General features: G+C 37.0%; 2 protein-coding genes across 2 annotated transcripts; one reads left to right on the forward strand and one right to left on the reverse strand.

The window, feature by feature from the left end:
• Positions 1–1,417: 1,417 nt before the first annotated feature.
• Positions 1,418–2,751, reverse strand: LOC116302855 (putative 2'-deoxynucleoside 5'-phosphate N-hydrolase 1). The gene is made up of 4 exons (XM_031712244.2): positions 2,544–2,751; positions 1,889–1,942; positions 1,662–1,772; positions 1,418–1,559 (listed from the first exon to the last, which is right to left on the reverse strand). The coding sequence occupies exons 1-4, from the start codon at positions 2,701–2,703 to the stop codon at positions 1,456–1,458; spliced, it is 429 nt and encodes a 142-aa protein (XP_031568104.1). The 5' UTR covers positions 2,704–2,751; the 3' UTR covers positions 1,418–1,455.
• Positions 1,510–12,497, forward strand: LOC116302854 (prostaglandin reductase-3). The gene is made up of 13 exons (XM_031712243.2): positions 1,510–1,649; positions 2,891–3,027; positions 3,649–3,736; positions 3,878–3,979; positions 7,060–7,158; positions 7,253–7,292; positions 7,579–7,607; positions 7,971–8,045; positions 8,677–8,748; positions 9,239–9,300; positions 9,652–9,751; positions 10,154–10,339; positions 10,889–12,497. The coding sequence occupies exons 1-13, from the start codon at positions 1,632–1,634 to the stop codon at positions 10,958–10,960; spliced, it is 1,080 nt and encodes a 359-aa protein (XP_031568103.1). The 5' UTR covers positions 1,510–1,631; the 3' UTR covers positions 10,961–12,497.
• Positions 12,498–12,510: the final 13 nt, after the last annotated feature.

Raw genomic sequence — 12,510 nt, forward strand, 5'->3', positions numbered from 1 at the left:
ATTGAATTCAAAAGGCTAACGATTGCAATTCGTTTGCTTTCTTTGTAAAGACTGTTTTTCTTATTACAATGGGATTAATTTATCATTTGAAAGGTTAGTTACTTAGCTATGTAAACAGTACAGAAGCATTTTGAAGGGGGAGAATGAAAAAGAAAAAATATTATTCAAAAATGAAAAAGTTCGCTTAGCAAGGGTTCACATATTTTTGAGAAGTGCATGCTCCGTTTTACAAAATGTAACTTATCAGTATTACTTATCTACGCATTTTTTTTTTTTACTTTTTTTTTTGGAAAGCCCTTATGGGGAAAGATAATAAAGTATGTCTCTAGAAAATAATAAAGTACTTTGCTAAAGTACGAAATATGGCTCAGAGAGAGAGCTTTTATTTCGTTCGAAAAACACTTATTGCGCATGCAGATGTTACACGAGCAACAGTTGCACGGCAATTTGCAACTCAATGTTGTGCGAATAGTTGTACGATTTTGTTCTCTGTATTACGACACCTGGACAACTGAATAACTATTATTTTGTCAATGGGGAATTTACATTAATTTTGTAATTTATTAACACAAATTTGAGTAAATACAGTTCGCAAGTTATTTTTGGCTGATACTGAAAATGAAACGTTTTGAAAGAATATAGATTAGGATTTTCGGGTTCTCATCAGAAGTGGTAAGTGCGCATAATCTAGTTTATGTGTCAGCCTACTCAAGCTCATTACATTTGAATGACAAAAAATATTTAGAATAAGAACAAATTTTTTAATGCATTGAACTAAAAGACCTTATGTTCTAAAAGAAAGTTTGTCCTAACCTCAGTTTCAGGCCCTATCCTCCCCACCCCCCTCCCCTTGGGCCTGAAACTCAGGTTAATTTTGTCCTGACATAGATCTATTCCTGGCTTCACACTCATTGTACATTACATTGTTTTTCTTCATTGTTCTAGTCATGCTAAAATACACATCTCTGACTACTAGCCCCGTTCCTCACAATCATCTTAATTCAGTCCCTGGTGATGCTATAGACCGGAGAAAGCTCATTTTTCTAGTCACGCTACAATACACATATCTGACTCTTAGCCCTGCTCCTCACAATCATCTTATTCAGTCCCTGGTGATGCCGTAGACCAGCGAAAGCTTGGACGAGATCATCCATCATTTTACAGTAGTGTAAGGTCTCACTTGAAATCAATTCAAAGAAAACAAATTTTATTAACAGATTTCTTTTCCAGGAACTATACTTTGAGATCCTCATACCATGCTATGTAAAACAAATTAGATTGCTGTCCCCCCACCCCACTCCCCTCTTTATCATCCTGTCCCCTCCCCTCCTCCCCTCCCCTCCTCCCCTCCCCTCCCCTCCTTATAGAATAACAGCCAAATTACCCAAATTTAAACCAATTGAATATTTTATATCTAGTAGCAGATGCTGAACTTCTTTTCGTGTGCCAGTGATATCAATCGAAAAACTCTTTTAATATTTGAGGTAAATCTTCCTCTTTGTAATCCTTGACAATGAAGTTTGGACTAGAGTGAGCTCCACGAATCATCGCTGATAAGCCTATGACAAGGAAAAAATAAAACATAAGTGTATAAGCACAGCGGATGGTCATGAATCACCAGCATCTTTGTTATGTCCAACTATATCAAGGTAATAACTTACGGCTCTGAGGTTTCGGCCGATACAGGCAAAGTACTTTCTTCTTGTATTCATGTGCCTTGGCAATTTCAAACCCAACTCCAAGGGAAGGTTGAGTCACTTCTGCTACCACAGCTAGAAATTCACAAATTGAAGTAAGTCGCCAAGTTAATTTTCCTTTGTTTGACCATGTGACTTTTCCCAGAGCATTTTTAAAATCAAAATTTCTTTCAAAGATGCGTTATACTAACCTTCAGAAGACATTAACCACTTCATGTCTCGTTCATAAATGTAACAATCATCCCCTGTTAGTTGAAAAACAACACACACTTTGGTGAAAATAATCACACAGACACATCATAACTAGGTGTTTTGCAAGATCCTATCGTTAGGACATAAGTCTAAGTAGATGGCTGTCACAAGAACAATACTGAAACATCAATGATACTGTTCTCGACAAACTCATGTGGATTTTAACTATAAAACCTTGCAAAGCACTATATCTATATACAAAAGTCTTACATTTGCAGTACCTAACTATAGTTGATTGACAGATGTCAGTTACCACACATTTCAATTGAGGCATTTCAATAGTATATTCATGATTGAAGACACTTTGTTGGTACTTTGTGTTCAAATTGTTTCAATACTCCTCTTTATCTTGGGGTGTAATGTTTTCCCATTCCAGGCCACATATCATTTATTCCATTAAGTAACAACTTTTTGTTTACCTTTGCACACGAAGAAGGCATAGATACATGGATACAACTCAAATACAAAACATTATTCTCAAGAGAATTACACGCGGTCTGAAATGAGAAAACATTAAATCCAAGGTAGAGAGGTCTATTCTATCAAGTATAATCCGTAAGGAAGGAAGTCAATATAAGGCAAGTCGAGCTTTACCAAGTTCTTCCTCTTGAGCGACAACGTCCCCAACATGTTCTGTCAAGACTTCTCCATAGGCTCTTAACTGGTCAATAATATGTTTGTAAATATGAATATCATCCCTGCCACCTCGAATGCTACCACAAAAATAAATTTTTCTGGCCAAATTCGCGCTCATTTTCGGTTTTAATGTAAACTTTTTGTTCCGCGGTAGAAAACAGTCAGGCGTTTCTTTTAGTCCTATTAGGACTGGGTCTAGGGAAGATCAATACTTCATGTATGATTCATCTTCGATCCCTTTTGAATTCAAAAGACAATATTCTTATGACATGAAGTATTGATGTGTCATTGTTATTTCTTCCAAGATGGCTTCCAGACAGCTGCCTAAGACGTTCAAGAAGCTTGTTGTAACAAAACTTAGTACAAATTTTCGCGAGGCTGTGCAAGCAGTAACGGTGCCAATGATTGCTCCAGGTCCAGAAGAAATGCTTGTGAAGACAAGGTGATTTGTAGTGGAAACGCTTCTGCATAAAATTAGATTCGATTAGGAAATGTAAATGTAAACAAGCTTTATAATGTGCCTTTCTAACTTAGAAAATATTGATGCGTTGTAAATTGCGATCTGTATTCAAATTTTCTCTTGCAGTGTGATACAAGTCTTGCCTGCTGGAGTATACATGGAATAATTAATCACTTCCCCAGGGGGAGGGGCTGGGTAAAGGTTATGGGTGGGGGGTGGGGGGCTGAGGATGGGATCAAGTGATTAGCATCCCAGTGCAAAATCTCAATTTACATTTTGGCAAAATTACTTTCCTTGGGTAAAGTCCAGGTTGGTGATTCTATTTGGTATTCCCAACTGGTGACATAAATACTGGTCCCATTGATGAGCCTTGGGGAATCCCATGTTTGGGATTTTATCTTCCATTCTCAATGACCTAAATTTTGCGACTTTTTATTTCCAAAATTACTAGGTATTGTGGTAATCCTATTTTTATTCATTGATTGCATTTTTTTACGAGTTATGCATACTTAAACTATTTTATGTGGTAATTATATCATCCAGCAATGCATGTGCTGAGATGCTTTATCAATTAGACTTATTAAAATTTTGTGTTTTATTAAGTTATGCAGGTATCAATGCATCTGACATCAACTTCACAGCTGGCCGTTACACGCCAGGACAAGAACCTCCCTTTGATGTAGGATTAGAGGTAGATTGAACATTTGCTATGTACTGCAGTTTTCAATATTCTGTGAACTCAGACATAAAAAAAAAAAAACGTAAAAGCTAGGGCATAATTTGAAAACTTTGGCAACATGATTGAAATTGATTCTTGATTTATTTTCATTAGGCTATAGGTGAAGTTGTTTCTGTTGGTGATAAAATAAAGAAGCATTTTAACGTTGGTCAAGCAGTCACTTTCATGAAATATGGTGCATTTGCAGAATATATAGTAAGTAATTTTTCTTTTCTTTTCTTTTCTTTTCTTTTTTTTTTTTTTGAGTTTCACTGTCTCATGACGAGCTACACGGCCTAGTTACCGGCGTGAAGCAGCACTTTCAAAGTGCTGGTCTCAAATTTCGTTTCTATTCATTGCATAGGGAATACTTGCGTAATGCATGTCATCGTACGGATTAACACAGCATGAGCACATATATAGTATGCCACTATCAATGGACGGCGCATTTATACATCACTGAAACAGTGTTTACATCATTATAAGATATCATGTGACTCTTCTGTGGCGCTTTATTTGAAAGGGTCACTGAGAACGTTTCGATGAACTATTGCCCAAGATCAAAGGATTTCAGGTTTTTCTTACACATTATCACTCCTCTAACCCTTTTACTAAAAAGATATAACTAGCTAAAAACTAGTGTGAGCTGCGTCGGTGTTTCTAATGAAACAGTAAAAATGAAAAGGTAAATTATACACCGTGAAAAGATGAAAAAACTTACTGACGTTTCGGACGCTAGTCCTTCGTCGGAGTAAAAGAGAAAGAAGTGGTAGAAAGGAGTGTATATATGATAGAATAAGACAAAAGAAACCAATGAGAGCAAGGTAGGCAAGGAAACAAAAACAAACAATCAAAAGACAAAAGAAAAGGTTAGTTGAAAATAAAGCGTTCATTAATCTTAGTCCCAACGGGATTAATGAACGCTATATTTTCAACTAACCTTTTCTTTTGTCTTTTGATTGTTTGTTTTTGTTTCCTTGCCTACCTTGCTCTCATTGGTTTCTTTTGTCTTATTCTATCATATATACACTCCTTTCTACCACTTCTTTCTCTTTTACTCCGACGAAGGACTAGCGTCCGAAACGTCAGTAAGTTTTTTCATCTTTTCACGGTGTATAATTTACCTTTTCATTTTTAACCCTTTTACTGTTATTTTATGTATGTGATGTGCGTTTATTGTCTTTGTATTAGATCTGTAGGCAGCATTTATGTTTAGGTACTTGTATACCTGTATAATTTGTATGCTTACTTATGCACCTATCAGTGGCTTCCCCGTGGGGTCGACCCCCGGGCTGACCAGGGAGATGGGTGGGAGAATATAGGAGGATTGGATCTAGTTATTCCCCCTGGGGTTGGGAAAATTTGCGACATTGGTTTCGTGGATAAAAACTGAGATGGGGGATTGTAATGAAATTGTTTTCATTGCAGAGGTCACCAGGGGGATTGATTTTACTCTCTAGTTAAAGAAATTTTTACACCACGGATGTTTTTGGTCGGGCTGGGTTACCTGTGTTATTTGCCAATACCCAGATGCATCTCTGCTCGTCAAGATGGCTGACGAGGTGAGAGAGTTCCACTGTGAAGTATGTTTTTTGACATTCTTTGTTGTTTCATAGATACGAATTCGAAAGCACCTTGATTTTTTTTACTTTTAAATGTGAATTCTTCAATTCATGAGAGTTTTTTTTCAATCTTTTCAATGAAAAACTACCTGAAATATCAAGCAAACCACATGGTTACGTGTTGAGTTCAGTTTTCAAAATACAATAACAATAATTTCAACCAAAATGAGGGAGATTGTAGATTTGAATGCCTCGACCAGGGGACATTGAAAAAAACAACTTCCCTACCCCTGGGAAAAATGATCAACATTGTTTATGAATTTTTACAATCTCCCTGGTCAGCCCAGGGGTCGACCCCACGGGGAAGCCGCTGATAGGTGCATTAGATCACTGTCCGTGTTTTGTATTAGATCTGTAGGCAGCATTTATACTTGGGTACTAGTATACCTGTATAATTTGCATGCTTACTTAGATCACTGTCCGTGTTTTGTATTAGATCTGTAGGCAGCATTTATACTTGGGTACTAGTATACCTGTATAATTTGCATGCTTACTTAGATCACTGTCCGTGTTATGTATTAGATCTGTAGGCAGCATTTATACTTGGGTACTAGTATACCTGTATAATTTGCATGCTTACTTAGATCACTGTGTTTTGTATTAGATCTGTAGGCAGCATTTATACTTGGGTACTAGTATACCTGTATAATTTGTATGCTTACTTAGATCACTGTGTTTTGTAATAGATCTGTAGGCAGCATTTATGCTTAGGTACTAGTATACCTGTATAATTTGCATGCTTACTGAGATCACTGTGTTTTGTGATAGATGTGTCCAGTTTCTGTTTTGTAATACGTCTGTTCTTAGCTTGTGTTGGACTTTTCATAAATGTTTGTTTCAATGAAACTGTTTCATTGGCTTTTTAATCCTACAGGTAATAAGTGATTATATGACAAGTATATTATGTTTTGGGTGTCTTATTGGGACTTTCATAGCCAAGCGACCTACTAGCACGAATGAGTTGGTTTATAACTCTAAATCAGCTAACAGAGTGTAGGCATATTTACAGATGCTTGATGTTTTTGCCTGGCATTCGTCATCTTGACATCTCGGAAATCGGATTAACTATCATCTGTAGCAACCAAGACTACATGCTGTTTACCGTAAAATAGGCTCTCCAGCTCGTCATGGCTGAAGAAGCAAAATTTTAAAATGTTGGAAAGACAAATAGTGACTCTGCTTTAAATGAGCGTCCTCTAACCACTGTGGTTACGGGTTAATTAATTTTCTATTCCATGTTTTGTTGGTTCTCTCCTTTGCTTTGAGTGTTTTTTTCCGGGTTCTCCTGTATTCCTTCTATCATGCAAATCAATTTCTAAATTTCAATATTTATCATGGAACAAGAGTCATAGTTTTTTAGCCACTGGGTATTAAATGCTACCCTCGTAAAAAGGATGTAGGAAGATTTCAGATTTTTCAGATTTTTTCCCCTCTCCTTTGCTATGAGGGTTTTCTCCAGATTCTCTGGTTTCCTCCCTCCATAAAAATCAACATGTGAGTTGAGCGTTGTGTGCATAGAATATTGAATGAAGTGGTAGTGCGTGTGAGCGAAAAGTGTCCCCAATTAGTGCGAAAGTGCTAGAACGACTAGACACTTCAATAAAGATTTTTATTCTATTTTATTTATTTTACTCAAAAATCGTAACAACTTATTTTGTCTTCTATTTTACCTAGCTTCTTTCCAAACGAGATGCCATTCCAGTCCCAAGTGTTCATCCAGATTTTATTTCTCTCCTTATCAGTGGAATGACTGCAGCAATGGCTCTGGATAAGGTTGGTTGGAAAACTAACAAATTTAATTTTAATAATGTTCCTTTTATTTCATACAAATAATAAATTATTGATTATATATAATTTTTCTAAACAGATGGGTGACTTGAAAAGTGGTGAGAAAGTATTAGTAACAGGTAAGATATTATGGCTATCATAATGATGATGATGATATGGAATTGATGATGATGATGATGATGATGTTGATGATAATGATGATGATGGTAATGATGATGATGATGATAATGATGATGATAATGATGATGATAATAATGATGATGATAGATGATGATAATGATGATGATAATGATGATGATAATGATAATGGTGATGGAAGATGATGATGCATGTTGTCAGAAAATGATAATAATGATAGATAAAATATGTTTCTGTTTGGTGAAATTCTTACATTTTCTTTTTCAGCTGCGGCAGGAGGAACAGGACAGTTTGCCGTAAGAACATAACCATTTTATTGCAACATTTATTTCATAGATTCATCACAAGCAAAGCATTGAATTTGAAATACTGTTATAACAAGTCAGGGGCTAAATTAACAGAGCCTACCTCTTCTTTGTCCTGCCTGTGTGATACCTAAAATACTCTTCTGATTACTTCCTTGGGTGACAGAGTAACAGAATGTGCCTTGCTTCAGGGTCCAAAAAGGGTGTGGTACTCAAGGTACTCAATGATGAAGCCTTTAAAATGAGACACCCTCTGTACCCCAGTACATAGGTTATACAGTGTTACATTACTGGTATTACCTGTATCTCCAATATCACATACCATTGGTTAATATCTTGGTTTTGTTTCTATAGGTACAACTAGCTAAACAAGCTGGTTGTCATGTCATAGGAACTTGTTCCTCTCAAGAGAAGGTTGATCTATTAAAGGTAAAGATAAAGAGGTGGTAAAAAGGAGTGTTTATATGATAGAATAAGACAAAAGAAACCAATGAGAACAAGGTAGGCAAGGAAACGAAAAACAAACAATCAAAAGACAAAAGAAAGGGTTAGTTGAAAGCAAAGCGTTCATTAATCCCGTTGGGACCAAGAGTGCCCAATAGGTGAATAAGCCGCATTTCTTTGGTCTTGCAACAATTGTTGTTGCGTCCGAAACATCAGTAAGTTTTTTCAACTTTTCATGGCGTAATTGACCTTTTTATCATTACTGTTTCATTAGAAACACCGATGCAGCGCACACTAGTTTTTAGCTAGTTATCTCTCCTAGAGGTAAAGATGTTTAGCCTGCGCAGCAGCTCTTTGGGAGGGCAGCTAAAGACGTTGGGCTCCCTGTCGTGTCATTTCTGCCTCTTATTAACACAACCTGGGTTTGATTCCCTGACTCAGTGTTGTAAGAGAGTAGAGTTGCTTGTTGGTTGTCTCCTGTGCTGCAATGGATTCTTCTCCAGTTTTGGATGATTGAGCAATCAATCACCGTGTGATAGATTTAAAATATATATATTAATACACAGATTTAAATTAAAATGAATTTTACTCTTCCTTTTTTTGTTTTTGTTTTCAGAGTCTAGGGTGTGATCGCCCCATCAATTACAAAACAGAAGAACTGAATGACGTTTTGAAAGCTGAATACCCAGTAAGTTGCTTTATGTTACAAGAATTACCAACACTTGAACACACTCAGAGCTAAAGGGAGTTTTTTTTTTGAATGAAATAGCTCACCATCAAAACTGAGAAGTATTTGATCCCAGATTTTGAAATCTGTAGCTTTATCACAAGTCAACCTTTCTTTTGAGAGAAGCAAGAATTTCTCAAGCACGACAATGGAAGTCATAAGACTAAATAAAGCTATACACTAGGCATTGAACTTTGGGGAAAATCTATGAAATCTGCTCAATTGTTTTCATAAAAAAATATTTGCGACTTAACGTAAGAAAATCTGTAAGCATTTCCTTGCCCAACCAACAATTTTGACAGCCACTAATCAAAATGTGCTGGGTTTTGACATCATCAAAGGATTCCGGATGATGCCTCCCATAAGCTATGTAACGAAAATTAGTGACCTCAGGTTTTGCGTCAATTCTTCACCACCCTGATATAATTACCTTCCTCCTGTTCATTTCCAGGAAGGGGTTGATGTGGTGTATGAATCCATCGGAGGCAACATATTTGATGTCTGTGTCAACAGGTAAAACCATTAATACTTCATTTCCAGTAAGTGTAGTGCAGCCTGTCTTGATCGGGATCCCCACCTTAATGTTGTGAAGCAGTTTGTATGTTCTAATAACCCCTAGATCTATGCCCGCAGGAGTAGTATATTCCTGGTAGGGCCACCCATGCCAGACAGGTAGGGGCCAGGTTCAAGAGTGATTTCTGTGGTCCTCCAGGTTGGGGTTTGGCTGATGACCCACCCTCATTAAAAAAAGTTTATTACAGAAACCAAGAAGGCCCAATGTGCCACAAGGCGTGAGGAGGATAAGTGAAGGTAAAATCTAGTGTAGCAGCAAGGTCTAACTTATATGGTTTTTTTATTCATTAGGTTAGCAACAAAAGGGCGTCTGATTGTAATAGGATTTATAACTGGTTATGAATCAAAACTTGGTTTTAATCCTGTGAAGACTGGCACCTTGATTCCTAAGGTATGGGGTGTGGAGGCATAATATAGGGGTACATATCGAGGTATGTGGGTATTTAAAGGGGTATGGAGTTATATGGAGGTATGAGGCATGGAGGCATAATATAGGGGTATATATCGAGGTATGGAGGTATAAAGGGGTATGGAGTTATATAGGGATATAGATGTATGTAGGGGTATAATATAGGAGTATATATCGGGGTGTGAAGGTATATAAGCTATGGGGGTATAATATTGGGGCATGAGGGTATATATCAGGGTATGGAGGTATACAGGGGTGTGGTGATGGTGATGAGGATGATGATGACATAACATGTGCAACCCAATGATGGCCTAGTCATCATTAGCCAATCATGATTCACTAATCCTGCCTTCTAAGTCAGCATTAGTTTTGTCTTCTTTTTAGCTTTTAACTAAGTCAGCAAGCGTCCGTGGTTTTTTCCTCTTCAATTACGTGTCTGACATCAAGACCTACATGCCAAGATTGATTCAGTTATACCAGTCAGGGCAAATCAAGACTGCAGTAGACATGGGGGAAAATAGTAAAGCTGGTCCATTCAGGGGTCTGACTTCAGTTTATGATGCGGTAGAGGTAAGTAGAAGGCTATTCTTGGAAAGCACGGGAGGAGTAACAGTGGGAGCACTTGCTTCTCACCTGTGTGACCTTCATTTGATTGAATCCAGGACTCACCAATGTGACCTGGGTTCAAGTCCCACCACTCTCATTGTCATATGTGAGTAAAGTGTCTTATTCATTCTTGGTTCTCCCTGGGCTTTCCTCCATCCACGAAAATCAACTTCTAAATTCCGATTGAATTGAGTGGATAAAGAGCTGCTCTGTAGAAATGCCACTGTTAAATCTCATTTATTTATTTTTTATATGTTTTCATTACTAGGCTATGCTATTGTGCAGTGGGTTAGAGATGGGGAGTGGGGATACCATATTGTCAGGCTTCATGATGGCAAATCCATCCAAACTTTCAAAATAATTATCATCAAATTATATTCCTTACTTTTTTAGAATGAGCTTTTGAATTTCAATTTGTTTTGGGGAAACAAACGTTATTGGAATTTTAGTTTTTTTTTATATAAAAATGTGGAAAATACTATGCAGTTTAATTAATGATTTTTTTTTTTCCAGCACATGTACAAGGGACTAAATAGAGGAAAATTAGTCGTACAAATATCTAATGACCCAAAGAGTCACCTATAGACATACAATGCATAGATTGCATGTGTTCAAAAATACTACCCAAAGATCACAAAAAATTCTTAATTATTTTTTTGTGCAAAATTTCTGAATAGAATCACTAGTTATGAATAAAAAAGCAAATATCATAGGATAAAAGCTGCAAATTCGACCTTAAAAAGACGTCTACGTTCCGTACGATCAGCCAAGCGAAGTCCAGTCCATTCCATCCATGTACGGTTCCTAATTTTCCAAAATTAAAAAACACTCAATATTCGGGCATTTAGAAGAGGAAAACAAGTTTTTGAAGTTGGGCATGTTTTTGTTAGACATTAAGATTATCCATGGCCTTTCAAAAGGTGAAAATTCAAAAAAAAAAAATTTTTTTGATGATTCAAGCTCGAGTCACTGACTGAGGCCCAGTCATCTGCAATCCATTTCAGTCACATCTAATCCATTCCAGTGACATTCAAATAACATGCAATTTATACTCAATAGCATCTTAATGGAGAAAACTTAGTCGTAAAAATCTGTAACGATCCAAAGAGTCACCTATAGACATATGATGTATACAGTCCATTGAAAAACCTTTGCCGCTAACCCGCTTCACACGACTTTGTAAGTGCCACGATTAAAAAAAAAAAATTATTTTTCGTAATTTTTTTGCAAAATTTCTGAATAGAATCACTAGTTATGAATAATAAAACAAATATCATAGGATAAAAGCTGCCAATTCGAACTTAAAAAGACGTCTACGTTCCGTACGATCCAGCCAAGCGAAGTCCAGTCCATTCCATCCATGTACGGTTCCTAATTTTCCAAAATTAAAAAACACTCAAAATTCGGGCATTGAGAAGAGGAAAACAAGTTTTATGTGTTGGACATGTTTTTGTTATACATTAAGATTATCCATGGCCTTTCAAAAGGTGAATATTCAAAACAAAATTTTTTTGATGATTCAAGATCGATCGAGTCACTGACTGAGGCCCAGTCACTCTCAATCCATTTCAGCCACAATCATGCATGCTACGACAGTTACAGCCAATCCATCGATCCCAGTCCCATCCAATCCATCTCAGTCCCATCCAAACCATCGCGTTTTCTGGTAGCGGCCTCATGGGAGAGCTTGCTTTCAGTTGAGCCCCGTTGAGCGGCGACCGCCGTGCTTACGGTGGTGGTAGGTAAAAGATAAAATCTCCTCTGTCACAGCTGTTTTATTTTAGCGCGTTCAAACGAGCAGTTGGCCCAGGACATACGTAACAACGGATAGCACTATAACGTATCAAAAACTACATGCGCAAACATGGGCTAAGCCTCAATATTAAATGCCCGTTATTGTGTGCGTGGGAAGCAATGGGCGAAATAACAGAAGATTTTTGCAATTATCTTGTGTTCACATTCTCGTCTTCAGCCAGCGCCATATCGCTGATGACGAAAGGAGGTTGAAATTAAAGATGTAAAAAACATCATTCTGTTTTCTAGCTTAATGACCTGTATCGGCCACCCACGGTTATAACAACGTATTATCACTTTAAAATAAGTAAAGACATTATGAACTTTAGCTTTTTTATTCG

This window comes from Actinia tenebrosa, unplaced genomic scaffold, assembly GCF_029948245.1.
Source record: "Actinia tenebrosa isolate PJP-AT-01 unplaced genomic scaffold, QUT_ActTen_1.0 PGA_scaffold10__47_contigs__length_13832649, whole genome shotgun sequence".
Classification (NCBI taxonomy): domain Eukaryota; kingdom Metazoa; phylum Cnidaria; class Anthozoa; order Actiniaria; family Actiniidae; genus Actinia; species Actinia tenebrosa.

Excerpts from the sequence above, each read along its gene's own strand:
- LOC116302854 (XM_031712243.2), top strand. Across the intron at positions 8,749-9,238 it reads TTTTGAAAGCTGAATACCCA|GAAGGGGTTGATGTGGTGTA; the intron begins GTAAGTTGCTTT and ends GTTCATTTCCAG. Across the intron at positions 10,340-10,888 it reads CAGTTTATGATGCGGTAGAG|CACATGTACAAGGGACTAAA; the intron begins GTAAGTAGAAGG and ends TTTTTTTTCCAG.
- LOC116302855 (XM_031712244.2), bottom strand. The coding sequence starts at position 2,703 with ATGAGCGCGAATTTGGCCAGAAAAATTTATTTTTGTGGTAGCATTCGA. Across the intron at positions 1,943-2,543 it reads CGCTCAAGAGGAAGAACTTG|GGGATGATTGTTACATTTAT; the intron begins GTAAAGCTCGAC and ends TTCAACTAACAG. Across the intron at positions 1,773-1,888 it reads GTGGTTAATGTCTTCTGAAG|CTGTGGTAGCAGAAGTGACT; the intron begins GTTAGTATAACG and ends GTGAATTTCTAG.